A 19,223-nucleotide genomic window follows, 5' to 3' on the forward strand; every position below is an offset into this window, starting at 1 on the left:
TTGTGGAGGTCTACAATTTTGTTTGAGGTCTTGGCTGATTTCCTTTGATTTTCCCATGATGTCAAGCAAAGAGGCACGGAGTTCAAAGGTAGGCCTTGAAATATATCCACAGGTACACCTCCAATTGACTCAAATGATGTCAATTAGCCTATCAGAAGCTTCTAAAGCCATGACACAATTTTCTGAAATTATGCTGTTTGAAGGTACATTCAACTTAGTGTATGTAACTTCTGACCCACTGGAATTGTGATACAGTGAATTATAAGTTAAATCATCTGACTTTAAACAATTGTTGGAAAAATTACTTTTGTCATGCACAAAGTAGATGTCCTAACCAACTTGCCAAAATTATAGTTTGTTAACAAGAAATTTGTGGAGTGGTTGAAAAAGGAGTTTTAATGATTCCAACCTAAGTGTATGTAAACTTCCGACTTCAACTGTAGATCAATTCTCTAGTAGGAGGTGCTGCCCAGCCTATAGTTTTTTTCTGATAGTGGATATAACGTTGAAGATTTGACGTTGTTTCAAAAAGGTACTAATTCAACATATTTTATACAAGGTTTGTCTATGTTAAACTGGTTACAATGATGACATAATCCTGTGATTGAAAAAACTGTTTACGTTGATAACTTTTTCAAATCCAATGCATTTTCCATGTAGATTCCACGTCACAATATGTTGACAAATTACGTTGATTCAACCAATTTGTGCCCAGTGGGAACCTGATACGAGGGAAGGATAAAAAAAAAAATCAAAAACACATCAAGTTCCTGTTGACCTTCCATAGGAAGGATTACATAACCTTATTTGGAAGAGGAATTATAATGCAGAACAAAAAATTCATTTTTACAGGTATTTTTTAATTACAGCTTTTACAATCATTATTGTTATATTATTTTCAATTATCATCACTACTCTTCATTAATTTAAATCATAAGTTGTTTAAAAAATGTACATATACTTGTATATCTTAAATGTCCATAATTTAAAACGCATTTACTTTAAACAAAAATTACAGTCAGTCTTAACTAAGTATGAAATGAACATACAGTTCAGACACACACCATTAAAAAAATTACACAAATAAAACACACATTTTACAAATTACCCGTACCCACGCTTTCATGTCATTACATGATTGGTATCATTAATCTCACTCTAAAATGTTTTTGTTTTGGCATGCATATTAACAAACTTTTTTGTTGTTGGAACATGATTTTGTCATAACGCACTTCACTCATTGTCCATTGTCCTTCTCATTGTGCACCTCATGGTGTATGTTATGGCTTAAGAACATGATTCCATTCCCTCATATACTCTCCCTTCATAACTGTTTATAACCCTTATAACTTATTTCGTAACCTCCCTCTCCCTCTGTCCTAACACAGTGTTCCTCAACCTCTGGTCCATGGACCGACCAGTTCCTTGGATGATGCTGACTGGTCCCTCAGATGGTTAGCTGTACCTGATTTAGTCAGTTCTCAAGTGCTTGTTTTAATGTAAATGGTTCCCCAAGAGAGAAAGACCATAACTTGTGGGTCCTTAGGAAAGACCTTATCTTGCCTGTCCATGTTACAAAAAGGTTGAGAAACACGATCCCAATACAATGTTCTGAGATTTTAACAAATAGGGTATGCATGTTCTCTAGACAGTCCCAAAAAATCTGGGTCATCATTCTGTTGATCAGAATAGGAATGCAGTTTTACATCTCAACGAAAGAGTCATTATGTCAGTCATTTCACACTCACAACTGAAGATGAACTTAACAATGGGCGATGGAGTCACTTTCTACAGCATCAAACAGCTTCATGCCACAACTGTAGAGAGAGAGACATGGACATTCACTCTATTTTCACATCTTTTCATTCTCTCACATTGTCCTTGTTTCTTGAAGGATTCCAATTGAATTCTTGTTGTTTGTGTTCTATTCTCCATTTTGTTGATGATCTTCATCGTATTGTTCTTAAACTGGGTAGATTTGTTTTGGACCCTAAAACAAAGACATGGTTGATAAATAATGAAGCAACCAAAAAATAACTAAATTTCAGTATGGGTCGGCTCTTTTCTGAAATGTGTTTGGATGACGGAGAAGACTGAAATGACAAATGTGTTCTGATGACAGTACTGAAAGGACTGAAATATTTTTGGATGATGGCTCACTGAAATTAGTGGAATGTTTTTGGATAACTGGTATTTTTTTATTTTACTAGGCAGGTCAGTTAAGAACAAATTCTTATTTTCAATGACGGCCTAGGAACAGAACAGGGGCAGAACGACAGATTTGTACCTTGTCAGCTCGGGGATTTGAACTTGCAACCTTTCGATTGCCAATCCAACTGTAATTTCTGAAATTACATGTTTAGGTGACTGAAATTCAGACACTTACAGAAGGTGACAAAAGCACCATTCTAAATGTAAAAAAGTTGATGCTTTGTTGAGCCAGGAATGACCATTTACTACTTTACAACCAGTGGTGGAAAAAGTACCCAATTGTTATACTTAAGTAAAAATAAAGATACCTTAATAGAAAATGACTCAACTAAAAGTGAAAGACACCCGGTAAAATCCTACTTGAGTAAAATTCTAAAAGTATTTGGTTTTAAATATACTTAAGTATAACATTTTATGTAATTGTAAAAATATACTTAAGTATCAAAAGTAAAAGTGTGAATCATTTCACATTCCTTATATTAAGCAATCCAGATGGCACTATGTTCTTGTTTTTATAATTGACGGATATCCAGGGGCACGCTCCAACACACAGACATAATTTACAAACAAAGCATGTGTTAAGTGAGTCCGCCAGATCAGGGGCAGTAGGGATGTTCTCTTGATAAGTGTGTGAATTAGACCATTTTCCTGTCCTGCTAATAAGCATTCCAAATGTAGCAAGTACTTTCAGGTGTCAGGGAAAACATATGGAGTAAAAAGTACATACTTTCGATAAGAATGTAGTGAAATAAAAGTTGTCAAAAATTTAAATAGTAAAGTACAGATACCCCAAAAAACGACTTAAGTAGTACTTTCAAGTATTTTTACTTAAGTACTTTACACCACTGTTTACAACTTTTTGTACATGTTTATGATATTATTTGGCAATTAAGTATTTTTCTCACCTGGTGTGCTTATCTCTAGCAGGAATATGTTCTCACTGACCCTGACTCACCCCTGGGCCCAGAGTTCACTGAAACAGATAGCATTACGATTTTAAACACCAGTCAATGACACTAGATTTCCAGTCAATAACACTGAAATTATTGGTAAGCATGGAACCAATGACTCAAATAGCAGGTACCCATGGGGAAGGAGATGAAAGAGACGACCACCTCACCTTCACTTTGGACTTTCCTCAGGGTGACTGAGGGCGTGGAGATGGCGGAGGCACGGAAGTTGGCGGGTAACGTTTCCGAGGAATCAGAGGTCACGCCCCGGAGGTCCTTCTCTCTGAACATCTTTCTCCACGAGGGTGAACGAGTGAACGTCTTAGTGCCATCCTGTCAACGAGACAATATTGTATGATGATATAAGATTTACCAAGTGCTAGTCAGAAGTTTACATACACCTTAGCCAAAAACATTTCAACTCAGTTTTTCACAATTCCTGACATTTAATCCAAGTAAAAATTCCCTGTCTTGTCAGAATAATAGTACAGAATTATTTATTTCAGCTTCTATTTCTTTCATCACATTCCCAGTGGGTCAGAAGTTTACATACACTCAATTAATATTTGGTAGCATTGTCTTTAAATTGTTTAACTTGGGTCAGGCGTTTTGGGTAGCCTTCCACAAGCTTCCCACAATAAGTTGGGTGAATTTTGGCCCATTCCTCCTGAGAGAGCTGGTGTAACCGAGTCAGGTATGTAGGCCTCCTTGCTCACACGCACTTTTTCAGTTCTGCCCACAAATTTTCTATAGGGTTGAAGTCAGGGCTTTGTGATGGCCACTTCAATACTTTGACTTTGTTGTCCTTAAGCCATTTTGCCACAACTTTGGAAGTATGCTTGGGGTCATCGTCCATTTGGAAGACCCATTTGCGACCAAGCTTTAACTTCCTGACTGATGTCTTGAGATGTTGCTTCAATATATCCACATAATTGTCCTGCCTCATGATGCCATCTATTTTGTGAAGTGCACCAGTCCCTCCTGCAGCAAAGCACCCCAACAACATGATGCTGCCACCCCTGTGCTTCACGGTTGGGATGGTGTTCTTTGGCTTGCAAGCCTCCCCCTTTTTCCTCCAAACATAATGATGGTCCTTATGGCCAAACAGTTCTATTTTTGTTTCATCAGACCAGAGGACATTTCTCCAAAAAGTACGATCTTTTTCCCCATGTGCAGTTGCAAACCGTAGTCTGGCTTTTCATGGCAGTTTTGGAGCAGTGGCTTCTTCCTTCTTGAGTGGCCTTTCAGGTTATGTCGATATAGGACTCGTTTTACTGTGGATATAGATACTTTTGTACCTGTTTCCTCCAGCATCTTCACAAGGTCCTTTGCTGTTGTTCTGGGATTGATTTGCACTTTTTGCACCAAAGTACGTTCATCTCTAGGAGACAGAACGCATCTCCTTCCTGAGCGGTATGACGGCTGCGTGGTCCCATGGTGTTTATACTTGCATACTATTGTTTGTACAGATGAACATGGTACCTTCAGGCTTTTCGAAATTGCTACCTAGGATGAACCAGACTTGTGGAGGTCTACAATTTTGTTTCTGAGGTCTTGGCTGATTTCCTTTGATTTTCACCTGAAGTTTGATGGGAGGCCTTGAAATACATCCACAGGTACACCTCCAATTGACTTACATGATGTCAATTAGCCTATCAGAAGCTTCTAAAGCCATGACAGTCAACTTCTGACCCACTGGAATTGTGATACAGATAATTATAAGTGAAATAATCTGTCTGTAAACAACTGTTGGAAAAATTACTTGTGTCATGCACAAAGTAGATATCCTAACCAACTTGCCAACAGCATGTGGGAAAAATACAAGCACATGGTTCCCAGTTAATGTTGGTAGAAACAAAATGCCTTTCTTCATGAGCAATAGCCTTCGGCAGGCAACTATGCATCTACCATTTCATAAAGATTGTAACGCTTGCTTGTATGAGTCATTATTAACATTGAGAAAAACTTTGATGTTTTCATTGGCATTCTTTGATTATTATTATTTTTACCTCATTTGGTCTTCTCTCAGTTCCCATGGAGATGAGAGCATTGTACTCCTTCTCCAGCATCTGCCTCGCCTGGGAGAGAAAGAATGAGTGTTAAGATTATCAAGGGAATTTATTGATTACATTGAATTACAAAACAGTTGTAAATGAAGTAGGTTGGTGATTGTGGTGAACGATGGTTGTTCTGATTAGACTACGATAGTAGAATGGGGAATGCCTGTGCTCTGATTGGATAGTGGTCAGCCCGTCGGCATTGCTGAATTTTAGAGAACATTTTAGAGGACCCCATCTTGGCTGTGTAGAGACTTTTTTTAAATTGAAGGACATTTTCTGCAATTCTACATGTTTCTCAATGGAGTTGAAAGAAACTGTGTCAGTTTTAAAGGTGTGATATGCAGAAATCGCATCGCCATTTCCTGGTTACATTTTTTTTAATAGTTTTGCCTAATTTCAATTTGTGTGACAAAATAAGCAACAAAAACAAGTATATGAATCATTGTACCATTTAAAATCGCTGTGAAAAATATTTTAACTAAAAATATTGTATTTTCAGCTTGTTTGAAGCTGGTGTACAAAAGTATCAAAGTACGAGAGTAAAAGATGCAAAAACTAAACATAAGAATGGTAAGCATAGAAAACACGCACAATGAACACATCTACCGCTTCTTAGACTTGCTTTCAATGAGAATGACAGATCTATAACTCACATTTCTATATGAATTTGGTCAGGTCACCCAAAAGGTTACATATTGCAGCTTTATTAAAGTAAATGCCTTAGCTTTTATTTTGGTGATTGTTAGTTCTTAAACATATTATTAAAATATATATTTCATTATCTTTGTCTGGTTTTAGTCATTTAAGTTTACACTGAAAGCATTTTTCCATCATAAAATAAATATGAAAAAACTTCGACGGCCCGTCCAAGGATTTCCATGGCAGAAAAATCCCTGGTGGTGAGTACCTGCATGTTCTGACTGGACTACTGTACACACAAATATGCTGGGTTGTTTGGATGATCCAACTGTTGGGTTGCAGGCATTGGGCCACTTAGTTGGGTTGTTTACTTTAAAAAGAGCAAGGTTGGGTTATTGATGCTGATAGACCGTAGGCGTGGCTTAGCAGGAGCGTGGCTTTCAGGTAGTTTTTGGCCACACATGAGTGCAAATGTCATTCCTGTTAATCTGAACACTAATGCTTTTATAGCTTTAATAAGGGTTACACAAGTGTATGAGTCAAAAGCCTATGCATATCCGAATGTTGGGATAGTTACCACTTTGTTACAATATTGAAATACTATTGATATTCATTTCATATTAGAATATGGAAAGATTAAAAATATTCAAGGAAAATTGAAATTTGCAGTGTACAAACTTAACATGATGAACAGGACTAACATTTACTCTCACGGGTGGGCAAAAATAACTGTCTGAAAGCCATGCCTGCAAATTACCTATGGATTAGAATAAAAAAGGGTTTGTGCTATCCTTGGGATGTCCCTACCGTAACATTAACGGTTTTAAATTTCAACTGCCATGGGGTGACGTCAGCGTTGGGACGTCCCAAGGATTCCTGATAGCAAAGACCAATAAAAATGTGAATAGCAGCAGTCTTACCCCTAACCAATTCTGGCATAGATTTTTTTACACTGTTCTTACATTTTTTTGTACATAATGTCTCCACCATCATTTCCTATGACCAAAAACAGCTTACTCATTATTCACTGTATTTATTCCTCGAGTCTATTTTAATTTTCTCTTTTTTATCCTTAACTCTGCATTGTAGGAAAATAACCATAAGTAAGCATTTTACTGTTAGTCTACATCTGTTGTTTACGAAGCTTGTGACAAATACAATTTGAATGGATAAAGCCATCGATAACGTGACACCATTCATTCCTATGTGAAGACTCAATAGTGCATTGAAGCCAAATGAAGTCGGTTAAGATGGCGTCTCATGGAGACATACCATGCACAGTTTGAGCTACTCCAGGAAATGATGTTGCAGGCTAGCTCAGTGCTTCACCTCTCACTGAGTAACTCGAGTTGAAGGCCGACCGGGGTACTGCAGGCTGCCATTAGCAACTAAATTATAACTTCTTCTGTGTGCGATTTTAAAATAATAAGTTAAAGGACATACTCACACAGGCCAGTTTATTAAGTACACCATCCACGGTCACGGAAATTATTATTTCTACAGACAGTGAGTCACGTGGCTGTACCTTGCTATACAAAGCAGGCAGACAGGCATCAAGGCATTCAGTTACTGTTCGATTGAATGGGCAAAATGAGTGACCTAAGCGACTTTGAGCGTGGTATGATCGACGGCGCAAGGCATGCCGGATCCAGTATCTCAGAAACAGCCACCCTCCTGGGCTTTTCATACACGACAGTGTCTAGGGTTTACAGAGAATGGTGTGACAAAAAAATAAATAAACATCCAGTCAGCGGCAGTCCTGTGGGCGAAAACAGCTCATTGATGAGTGAGGTCGAAAGAGAATGGCAAGAATTGTGCAAGCTAACAGGTGGGCCACGAACAGGCAGGCAAATAAATGCGCAGTACAACAGTGGTTTGCAGAACGACATATCAGAACGCACAACTGGTCGATCCTTTCTATGGATCAGCTATTGCAGCAGACGACCACAACGGGTTCCACCACTATCAGCTAAAAACAAGAAGTGGCTCCAATGGGCACACGATCACCAACACTGGACAATTGGATGGTTTCTGTTGTGTCATGCTGATGGCAGAGTCATGATTTGGCATAAGCAGCATGAGTCCATGGTGTACTGGTGTGGGGAATGTATTCCTGGCAGACATTAGGTCCCTTGATACCAATTGAGCAACGAACGTTTCCAACACCTTGTAGAATCCATGCACCGAAGATTTCAGGCTATCTGGAGGCAAAAGGTGGTCTGACCCGGAAGAAGACGGGAGTACTTAAAACACTGTCAAGTGACTGTACAGCTGGTGTATTAGAAGCTATTATTGGTACCATGATAGTGTTCAAAAACTTTACACAAACATTTACCACGAAGTTTGCAATTTTTCCATTCACTATAACAGGGATCCTGTTATCTGCTAACAATTCCTGCAGTACCGCGGTTGGCTTTGAACTTCCGTGGCTTCAATGAGAGGGGGCAGTCATTCACCCCTGGGTCAACCCAGCATGAAAGTGATGGTTAAATTAGCCTGTTTGTGTAATCCAAACATATTGGGTTATTCACACAACACAACTGGCTGGTCAAAATAACCCAATGTGTGTTCTGTCCAATATTTACCCGAATATCCGAACAGACATTATTCCATTACTTGTGAGAGTATATATTTTTTTATTTCAAAAATGTGTTATACTTTTTATTTTTATTAAAAGGCTTTGACTAAAATTGTATTATCTATGTGACATTTCTACATGCAAGGAAAGACCATGACATTGCAAAATGTTTATAAAACAGTTTTGATGACAGTTTTTATGAGTGTGCCCATAAAAAAAGACTTACTGGCAGCCTACACACTTTTCACGCGTGTAGCTTGTTATTGTCAGTCAATCAAAGCAGCTTTACTGTCAGAGGCTCTATGTGTAGCAGTGAATGATCATCCAATAGGTAGGCTGTTGTTTAACCTGTTGGGGCTAGGGGGCAGTATTTTCACGGCCGGATAAAAAACGTACCCGATTTTAAACTGGTTACTACTCTTTTCCAGAAACGAGAATATGCATATAATTAGTATATTTGCTCTGTTTGTGAGTGGTCAGCCTAGTGGCTCAGAGACAGGAGATGCGCGGTCACGAGACTACTCCAATTTTTTCCTCACCTGTTTGAATGAATACAAGGTTGTCCGGTTGGAATATTATCGCTATTTTACGAGGAAAAATCGCACAAAAATTGATTTTAAACAGCGTTTGACATGCTTCTAAATATGGTAAAGGAACATTTTGAATTTTTTTGTCACGAAATGCGCCTGCGCGTCACCCTTCGGATAGTGACCTGAACGCACAAACAAAACGGAGGCATTTGGATAATAACTATGGATTATTTGGAACCAAAACAACATTTGTTGTTGAAGTAGAAGTCCTGGGAGTGCATTCTGACGAAGAACAGCAAAGGTAATCCAATTTTTGTAATAGTAATTCTGAGTTTACTGAGCCTCGACGTTGGCGAGTGTCTGAATAGCTAGCCGTGATGGCCGAGCTATGTACTCAGAATATTGCAAAATGTGCTTTTGCCGAAAAGCTATTTTAAAATCTGACACTGCGATTGCATAAAGGAGTTCTGTATCTATAATTCTTAAAATAAGTGTTATGTATTTTGTGAATGTTTATGCTGAGTAATTTAGTAAATTCACTTGAAGTTTTGGGTGGGTATGCTAGTTCTGAACATCACATGCTAATGTAAAAAGCTGGTTTTTGATATAAATATGAACTTTATTGAACAAAACATGCATGTATTGTATAACATAATGTCCTAGGAGTGTCATCTGATGAAGATCATCAAAGTTTAGTGCTGCATTTAGCTGTGGTTTTGGTTTTTGTGACATATATGCTTGCTTTGAAAATGGCTGAGTGATTATTTTTGGCAGGGTACTCTCCTGACAATCTAATGATTTGCTTTCGCTGTAAAGCCTTTTTGAAATCGGACAACGTGGTTGGATTAACGAGAGTCTTATCTTTCAAATGATGTAAAATAGTCATATGTTTGAGAAATTGAAGTTATAGCATTGTTGAGGTATTTGTATTTCGCGCCACGCGATTCCACTGGCTGTTGAATAGAGTGGGACGCTGACGTCCCACTGGCCCAGAGAGGTTAATATGAATGGAGTTGTTGGCCGGGGAGCGCAGCAAAATAGCCTCAATTAGCCTTGCTAGCTAACTTATCTGGCTAGTGTAGCTAGCTAGCTTCTTTACTTCAATTTGATGCAGTCAAGACAGACACTACCAGATGAGATGATAAACTTGTTGCTGCAATAGGTTGTCTATCTTGCGCGAGTTGGTTTGGCTACTTTCTCTCTCCCCCTCCATGTCAGACACTATGCCCCTCCCACACCGTTCTGTGCTGAAACAAGCAGAGTACACCTCTTGAGTCGCACGAGCAAGTCCCCATTGAAGTTTAAAATGTATTTAGACTATCCGGATACCATGATATTATTCGAATAGTGAAATTATTTCAAAAGCCCATCCCTAGCGTTGGTTTAGCAAACTGGGTCATTTTTAACCCAGCATTTTTTGGAGTATAACAGGAAGGGAAGGTACCTGTGTGTTCTGATTGGGCATCTGGAGGAGCAGGGCTAGGTCGGTGTAATCAAACGTGTCGTCCAGGGCTAGGAGGGCCCCATGGACCCCACTCTCTGTGAGATTATCTGCAAACTCCTTTAGCCCAATGGCCTGGACCCAACACATCACTCGATCATTGGACCATACCATCACATCTAGGAGGCGGACAGAAAGAGGCAGCTACTGTAGTACAATAACAATAAAGTGGTGTTACAAATACAGTGAACATTTGCATTTGAGAGACAAAGAATATAGCGACGTTATAGCCCAAGTTACCCGTTTTATTTGCAAGACAACAATCATTGGACAACAATCATACCGTCCTTGTCTCAGGAAGGTAAGTTGGTGGTTGGAGATATCCCTCTAGTGGTGTGGGGGCTGTGCTCTGGCAAAGTGGGTGGGGTTATATCCTTCCTGTTTGGCCCTGTCCGGGGGTATCGTCGGATGGGGCCACAATGTCTCCTGACCCCTCCTGTCTCAGCCTCCAGTATTTATGCTGCAGTAGTTTATGTGTCGGGGGGCTAGGGTCAGTCTGTTATATCTGGAGTATTTCTCCTGTCTTATCCGGTGTCCTGTGTGAATTTAAGTATGCTCTCTCTAATTCTCTCTTTCTCTCTCTCGGAGGACCTGAGCCCTAGGACCATGCCTCAGGACTACCTGACATGATGACTCCTTGCTGTCCCCAGTCCACCTGGCCGTGCTGCTGCTCCATTTTCAACTGTTCTGCCTGCGGCTATGGAACCCTGACCTGTTCACCGGACATGCTACCTGTCCCAGACCTGCTGTTTTCAACTATCTAGAGACAGCAGGAGCGGTAGAGATACTCTCAATGATCGGCTATGAAAAGCCAACTGACATTTACTCTTGAGGTGCTGACTTGTTACACCCTCGACAACTGTGAATATTATCATTTGACCATGCTGGTCATTTATGAACATTTGAACATCTTGGCCATGTGCTGTTATAATCTCCACCCGGCACAGCCAGAAGGGGACTGGCCACCCCTCATAGCCTGGTTCCTCTCTAGGTTTCTTCCTAGGTTTTGGCCTTTCTAGGGAGTTTTTCCTAGCCACCGTGCTTCTACACCTGCATTGCTTGCTGTTTGGGGTTTTAGGCTGGGTTTTTGTACAGCACTTTGAGATATCAGCTGATGTAAGAAGGGCTATATAAATAAATTTTATTGTCAATATCAGACGAGCCCCCAAATATGTTATGGTTCAAGATACCTGTAAGTTTACTGTACGTATGCTCACCTTGGTTCTGATGTTGGTTCTCATCCCTCCTCCTTTCAAGCTCCTTCCTGTCATAGTTCAAACGCTTCAAGCACATGATGCCATAATGCAGACTGACCCTGAGAGAGAGAGAAAGAGAGGGAGAAAGAGAGAGAAAAGAGCTTTACTGTTGATGTCCTCACAACCAAACACACAAACACATTAAAAACCCTGATGCAGAGAAACTGGAGAAAAGAAAAAAAACTTGAGTAGGGGAGACCAGGGTTGGTTGTCACAGTGCTAATTACTCCCAATCTAAATGGCACTCTAATATTTTTAAGGTTAAAATATGTAAATTCTTTGAAAGAACTCAAGACACCTGGTCAATTCATGTCAACATGACATGCATCCAGTAACTAGCATCTTAATTAGCATGGGGGGGTAGTGGTTGGGGATGGTTGTCACATGGAATATGGGGTTGGTTGTCACTATCAACTCCATTATAGTAAATCCCAAGCTTTTTTGTGCATGTGCTATAAAGAACTCCCTTTGTTGCCCCTCTCCCACACATTTGTTTCTGTCACACACCCACATGTGCAAACACACGCATACACTCACAAATTTACTAAAAAGGTAATTTGTTATTCTCACAGCCTAAAATGCTGAATTTTGTTAGGAATAACATTCGATCAAAGAAAGGCAATTTTTTTGTATGCTATATTGCTTTATTTCCTGTAACAAAAGGTATACGCTTCTAGCAAAAACCAACCCCATACTGTGTGACATCATCCCACAATGGGGCTGGTTGTCACAAGTGGACAGTGTTTGATGGCTTATGGAATAAGATATGAGGATAAAAATGGTCCCCCGTTTCAAACCAAGTCCTTGGTCTTTCTCCTGATATTGAAAAAATTATTGTAAGATTCACTACATAACCAAAAGTATGTGGACACCTGCTCGTCGATCATCTCATTCCAAAATATCATTCCACTAGATGTTGGAACCTTGTTGCAGGGACTTGCTTCAATTCAGCCACAAGAGCATTAGTGAGGTTGGGCACTGATGTTGGGTGATTAGGCCTGGCTTGCAGTTGGCGTTCCAATTCATCCCAAAGGTGTTCGATGGGGTTGAGGTCAGGGCTCTGTGCAGGCCAGTCAAGTTCTTCCACACCGATCTCAACAAACCATTTCTGTATGGACCTCGCTTAGTGCACGGGGGCATTGAAACGGGACTGGGCCTTCCCCAAACTGTTGGCACAAAGATGGAAGCACAGAATCGTCTAGAATGTCATTGTATGCTGTAGCGTTAAGATTTCCCTTCAATGGAACTAAGGTGCCTAGCCCGAAACATGAAAAACAGCTGCTCCAGAGTTCAATGGCGACAAGCTTTATACAACTCCAGCCGACGCTTGGCATTGTGCCTGGTGAGGCTTTTTCATGAAAACCCATTTCATGACGCTCCCGACATTTCTTGTGCTGACGTTCCAAACTGCCTCTGGAAGCAACTCGGTAGTGAGTGTTGCAACCGAGGACAGACCATTTAAACGCGTTACGCACTTCAGCACTTGGGCAGTCCCGTCCTGTGAGCTTGTCTGGCTATCACTTCTCGACAAAGCCGTTGATGCTCCTAGACGTTTCCACATCACAATAACAGCACTTACAGTTGACTGGGGCAGCTCTGGCAGAGCAGAAATTTGACGAACTCACTTGTTGGAAAGGTGGGATCCTATGACGGTGCCACGTTGAAAGTCAATGAGCTCTTCAGTAAGGCCATTCTACTGCCAATGTTTGTCTATGGAGATTGCATGGCAGTGTGCTCAATTGTATACACCTGTCAGCAAAAGGTGTGGCTGAAGTAGCCGAATCCACTAATTTGAAGGGGTGTCCACATACGTTTGTATATATAGTGTATACTGGTGCTAAGAAATACACACAAGAGTAAAACGTGTGACAACCAACCCCTTCTCCTCTAGAGAAGAGGAACAAAAGAGATGATGATAAGAAATACATGTAAAAACCATTGGAATATGTACATTGAGGGAAAAAAGTATTTGATCCCCTGCTGATTTTGTACGTTTGCCCACTGACAAAGAAATGATCAGTCTATAATTTTAAATGGTAGGTTTATTTGAACAGTGAGAGACAGAATAACAACAAAACAATCCAGAAAAATGCATGTCAAAAATGTTATAAATTGATTTGCATTTTAATGAGGGAAATAAGTATTTGACCCCCTCTCAATCAGAAAGATTTCTGGCTCCCAGGTGTCTTTTATACAGGTAACGAGCTGAGATTAGGAGCACACTTAAAGGGAGTGCTCCTAATCTCAGCGTGTTACCTGTATAAAAGACACCAGTCCACAGAAGCAATCAATCAATCAGGTTCCAAACTCTCCAACATGGCCAAGACCAAAGAGCTCTCCAAGGATGTAAGGGACAAGATTGTAGACCCACACAAGGCTGGAATGGGTTATAAGACCATCGCCAAGCAGCTTGGTGAGAAGGTGACAACAGTTGGTGCAATTATTCGCAAATGGAATCTCCCTCGGCCTGGAGCTCCATGCAAGATCTCACCTCGTGGAGTTGCAATGATCATGAGAACTGTGAGGAATCAGCCCATAACTACACGGGAGGATCTTGTCAATGATCTCAAGGCAGCTGGGACCATAGTCACCAAGAAAACAATTGGTAACACACTACGCCGTGAAGGACTGAAATCCTGCAGCGCCCGCAAGGTCCCCCTGCTCAAGAAAGCACATATACATGCCCGTCTGAAGTTTGCCAATGAACATCTGAATGATTCAGAGGACAACTGGTGAAAGTGTTGTGGTCAGATGAGACCAAAATGGAGGTTTTTGGCATCAACTCAACTCGCTGTGTTTGGAGGAGGACGAATGCTGCCTATGACCCCAAGAACACCATCCACACCGTCAAACATGGAGGTGGAAACATTATGCTTTAGGGGTGTTTTTCTGCTAAGGGGACAGGACAACTTCACCGCATCAAAGGGACGATGGACGGGGCCATGTACCGTCAAATCTTGGGTGAGAACCTCCTTCCCTCAGCCAGGGCATTGAAAATGGGTCGTGGATGGGTATTCCAGCATGACAATGACCCAAAACACACGGCCAAGGCAACAAAGGAGTGGCTCAAGAAGAAGCACATTAAGGTCCTGGAGTGGCCTAGCCAGTCTCCAGACCTTAATCCCATAGAAAATCTGTGGAGGGAGCTGAAGGTTCGAGTTGCCAAACGTCAGCCTTGAAACCTTAATGACTTGGAGAAGATCTGCAAAGAGGAGTGGGACAAAATCCCTCCTGAGATGTGTGCAAACATGGTGGCCAACTACAAGAAACGTCTGACCTCTGTGATTGCCAACAAGGGTTTTGCCGCCAAGTACTAAGTCATGTTTTGCGGAGGGGTCAAATACTTATTTCCCTCATTAAAATGCAAATCAATTTATAACATTTTTGACATAGTTTTTCTGGATTCTTTTGTTGTTATTCTGTCTCTCACTGTTCAAATAAACCTACCATTAAAATTATAGTCTGATCATTTCTTTGTCAGTGGACAAACGTACCCTTTGGTATTGTACATTTATTATTCCCATCCCACTACTCGTCTTTGCTGTTGATGATCAGAATTGTATTTGTTTTCACGTAGCACATAAATTAAGGAAGCAGATATGCCAAATCAATACCAAGATTTTGGCATGAATCTGCTTCCATACATGGAATGCCCTTCGATGACAGCAAAGATTTATTGAAACTATTTGAATCCAACCTGTGGAAGCTGTCCACCATTTTAAGCTGTCCTCTAAGCTCCTTCTTGGTGAGGTGGTCCAGCATGCGAGCGTCCACCAGAGACTCCATGAAGTAGGAACGGTACTGGGGCAGACCCAGGCTGGGCAACCACTCATTCCCTACCCACTCATGATTCATGTCCCCGTAGGCCAGGATCTAGATGGGGGGGAAAGAGGGAGGGAGAGAGAAGGGGTGTTGGGATACAAAACATAGGGGGGAAAGAGGGAGGTGGGATAAGAAAAAGTGGGTAAGAGAGAGCACCAGAGAAACAATTTATTTAAATTTCCTAAATTTCCTTCCAAAATCTTATCTGAGAATAGATAAAATAATTTAAAGGAACATTTGGGATATACAGTTGAAGTAGGAGGTTTACATACACTTAGGTTGGAGTCATTAAAACTCGTTTTTCAACCACTCCACAAATTTCTTGTTAACAAACTATAGTTTTGGCAACTCTACTTTGTGAATGACAAGTAATTTTCCCAACAATTTTTTACAGACAGATTATTTCACTTATAATTCACTGTATCACAATACCAGTGGGTCAGAAGTTTACATACACTAAGTTGACTGTGCCTTTAAACAGCTTGGCAAATTCCAGAAAATGATGTCATGGCATTAGAAGCTTCTGATAGGCCTTGAAATACATCCACAGGTACACCTCCAATTGACTCAAATTATGTCAATTAGCCTATCTTCAAACTCAGTGCCTCTTTGCTTGACATTATGGGAAAATCAAAATAAATCAGCCAGGACCTCAGAAAAAACAATTGTAGACCTCCACAAGTATGGTTCATCCTTGGGAGCAATTTCCAAACGCCTGAAGGTACCACGTTCATCTGTACAAACAATAGTACGCAAGTATAAGCACCATGGGACCACGCAGCCGTCATTCTGCTCAGGAAGGAGACACGTTCTGTCTCCTAGAGATGAACGTACTTTGGTGTGAAAAGTGCAAATCAATCCCAGAACAAAGCAAAGGATCTGGTGAAGATGCTGGAGGAAACAGGTACAAAAGTATCTATATCCACTGTAAAACGAGTCCTATATCGACATAACCTGAAAGGCCGCTCAGCAAGGTAGAAGCCACTGCTCCAAAACCGGCATAAAAAAAGCCAGACTACGGTTTGCAACTGCACATGGGGACAAAGATTGTACTTTTTGGAGCAATATCCTCTGGTCTGATGAAACAAAAATAGAACTGTTTGGCCATAATGACCATCGTTTTGTTTGGAGGAAAAAGGGGGATGCTTGCAAGCTGAAGAACACCATCCCAACCATGAAGCATGGGGGTGGCAGCATCATGTTGTGGGGGTGCTTTGCTGCAGGAGGGACTGGTGCACTTCACAAAATAGATGGCATCATGAGCTAGGAAAATGATGTGGATATATTGAAGCAACATCTCAAGACATCAGTCAGGAAGTTAAAGCTTGGTCGCAAATGGGTCTTCCAAATGGACAATGACCCCAAGCATACTTCCAAAGTTGTGGCAAAATGGCTTAAGGAGAACCAAGTCAAGGTATTGGAGTGGCCATCACAAAGCCCTGACCTCAATCCTATAGAATATTTGTGGGCAGAACTGAAAAAGCATGTGCGAGCAAAGAGGCTTACAAACCTGACTCAGTTACACCAGCTCTGTCAGGAGGAATAGGCCAAAATTCACCCAACTTATTGTGGGAAGCTTATGGAAGGCTACCTGAAACGTTTGACCCAAGTTAAATAATTTAAAGGCAATGCTACCAAATACTAATTGAGTGTATGTAAACTTCTGACACACTGGGAATGTGATGAAAGAAATAAAAGCTGAAAGAAATAATTATCTCTACTATTATTCTGACATTTCACATTCTTAAAATAAAGTGGTGATCCTAACTGACCTAAGACAGGGAATTTTTTACTTGGATTAAATGTCAGGAATTGTGAAAAACTGAGTTTAAATGTATTGGCCAAAGTGTATGTAAACTTCCGACTTCAGCTGTATGGTCTGTTTGCAATGTGATATAATCAATATAGTTTTGCTGATCCTGACAATGATATTAATGACAAAAACAACTCACCTGGTCCCAGCTGAACTCCTTCACTTCCTTCAGTGGAGGCAAAGGAAAGAGAAAAAAGGATAGATATGGAGGGAGAGGGAGGGAGAAGGAACGATTGCCAGAATGGTAAATGGCAGGAGGCATTATGGAGAGGAGAAGATATAAGGAAGGAGGGGAAGAAGGAGGAATAGTTTGTTAGTGAAGGAAAATTAGTTGGACAAACACTACATTCAAAGAGAAATTGGGGGAGTAGTGGGGGAAAGGTGCAGCAATACATTCCTAATCAGAGACAAAGACAAAGAAAACAAATGATAAATGGCATTTCATTCAGCATAGTCTCAAGTTGCCTGATGATTTTAAGCCAGTTAAATGTGTACAATTCAATCTAATACAGTTTCAAATTAATACACTATCGTTAGATAATTGAGTTGCACAAAATTTCTTAATTTGTTGAACATAGATTTAATCACTTTTGAAATAAGATACTTTCTAGGAGAACTTAAAGCAAATACAAAAATACAAAACAGCTTACTGGTTTTATGGCAGCGGTCAGTGACTCCATTTCTGCGTGAGTCATCCAGATATTACTGGTCGACTGTGATGTCATTGAGGACAATTTGAGATTGAGATTGGAAAAGAATAAATGATTACAGTTTGAATACATTTTCACTCAGACATATTCAAACTACTGGATGTGTAGCAAGTATGTTACTGAACATATGCTAATGTTTGTGTGCAGGTTATTACGTATTGTATCACTTACAGAGTGTGTGCTGGCCGGTGCCGAGGGGCTGGTGAGGGACACCATCTCCTGAATGGCCAGGCGCAGTTTAAGGCGGTGCAGGGGGTTACTGATGCCAATCTCCCGCTGGATCTCTGTGTCCGACAGGTTGGACATAATGGCACCGCTCTTCACATTGGCACGACACGCAGCCACATACCAGGCGGGCATGCCCACCCACAACTAAGACGAGGGAGACAGAATATGGGAATATTTACACACATATTACCTGCCGATAAGGCTAAATTAAATTAAATAATATGTTCATCATAATGTACAATAACAGTAAAGAAGTTGACACACCTACTCATTCAATGGTTTTTCTTTATTTTTACTATTCTCTACACTACAGAATTATAGTGAAGACATCAAAACTATGAAATAACAAATATGGAGTCATCTGGTAACCTAAAAGGCGTTAAACATATCAAAATAAATGTCATATTTGAGATTCTTCAAATAGCCACTCTTTGCCTTGATGACAGCTTTGCACACTCTTGGCATTCTCTCAACCAGCTTCATGAGGTAGTCACCTGGAATGCATTTCAATTAACAGGCGGGCCTTGTTAAAAGTTAATTGGTGGAATTTCTTTCCTTCTTAATGCCTTTGAGCCAATCAGTTGTGTTGTGACAAGGTAAGGGTGGTATACAGATGATAGCCCTATTTGGTAAAAGACCAAGTCCATATTATGGCAAGAACAGCTCAAATAAGCAAAGAGAAACGACAGTCCATCATTACTTTAGGACATGAAGGTCAGTCAACACTGGCTCTCCAGAGTTACCTCTGCTGCAGAGGATAAGCTCATTAGAGTTAACTGCTACTCAGATTGCAGCCCAAATAAATGCTTCACAGAGTTCAAGTAACAGACCACTTAATGCAAGATGGCGCCAACAGAGATGGTCGCCTCGCTTCAGGTCCTTAGGAAACTATGCAGTTATGTTTTTTTTATGTATTATTTTATGC

General features: G+C 40.5%; 1 protein-coding gene across 8 annotated transcripts in view; it reads right to left on the minus strand.

Annotated features, from left to right (window-relative positions):
* Positions 1 to 839: 839 nt before the first annotated feature.
* LOC115200961 (liprin-alpha-3) overlaps positions 840 to 19,223 on the minus strand; it is a 75,096-nt gene continuing 56,712 nt past the window's right edge. For 7 of the 8 annotated variants that reach the window (XM_029764121.1, XM_029764120.1, XM_029764118.1 and 4 more), the window contains 10 exons: positions 18,242 to 18,442; positions 18,011 to 18,073; positions 17,500 to 17,526; positions 15,423 to 15,598; positions 11,687 to 11,784; positions 10,413 to 10,588; positions 5,171 to 5,239; positions 3,332 to 3,494; positions 3,117 to 3,184; positions 840 to 1,990 (listed from right to left, as the gene is read on the minus strand). In XM_029764121.1, coding sequence (XP_029619981.1) covers positions 3,132 to 3,184; positions 3,332 to 3,494; positions 5,171 to 5,239; positions 10,413 to 10,588; positions 11,687 to 11,784; positions 15,423 to 15,598; positions 17,500 to 17,526; positions 18,011 to 18,073; positions 18,242 to 18,442 — 1,026 coding nt within the window. In that variant the 3' untranslated portion in view covers positions 840 to 1,990; positions 3,117 to 3,131. Of the gene's footprint in view, positions 1,991 to 3,116; positions 3,185 to 3,331; positions 3,495 to 5,170; positions 5,240 to 10,412; positions 10,589 to 11,686; positions 11,785 to 15,422; positions 15,599 to 17,499; positions 17,527 to 17,571; positions 17,758 to 18,010; positions 18,074 to 18,241; positions 18,443 to 19,223 lie in introns of those variants that run through there. The other variant, XM_029764124.1, reaches the window with a different exon arrangement.

Source organism: Salmo trutta, chromosome 10 (genome assembly GCF_901001165.1).
Source record: "Salmo trutta chromosome 10, fSalTru1.1, whole genome shotgun sequence".
NCBI classification, from domain to species: Eukaryota; Metazoa; Chordata; class Actinopteri; order Salmoniformes; family Salmonidae; genus Salmo; species Salmo trutta.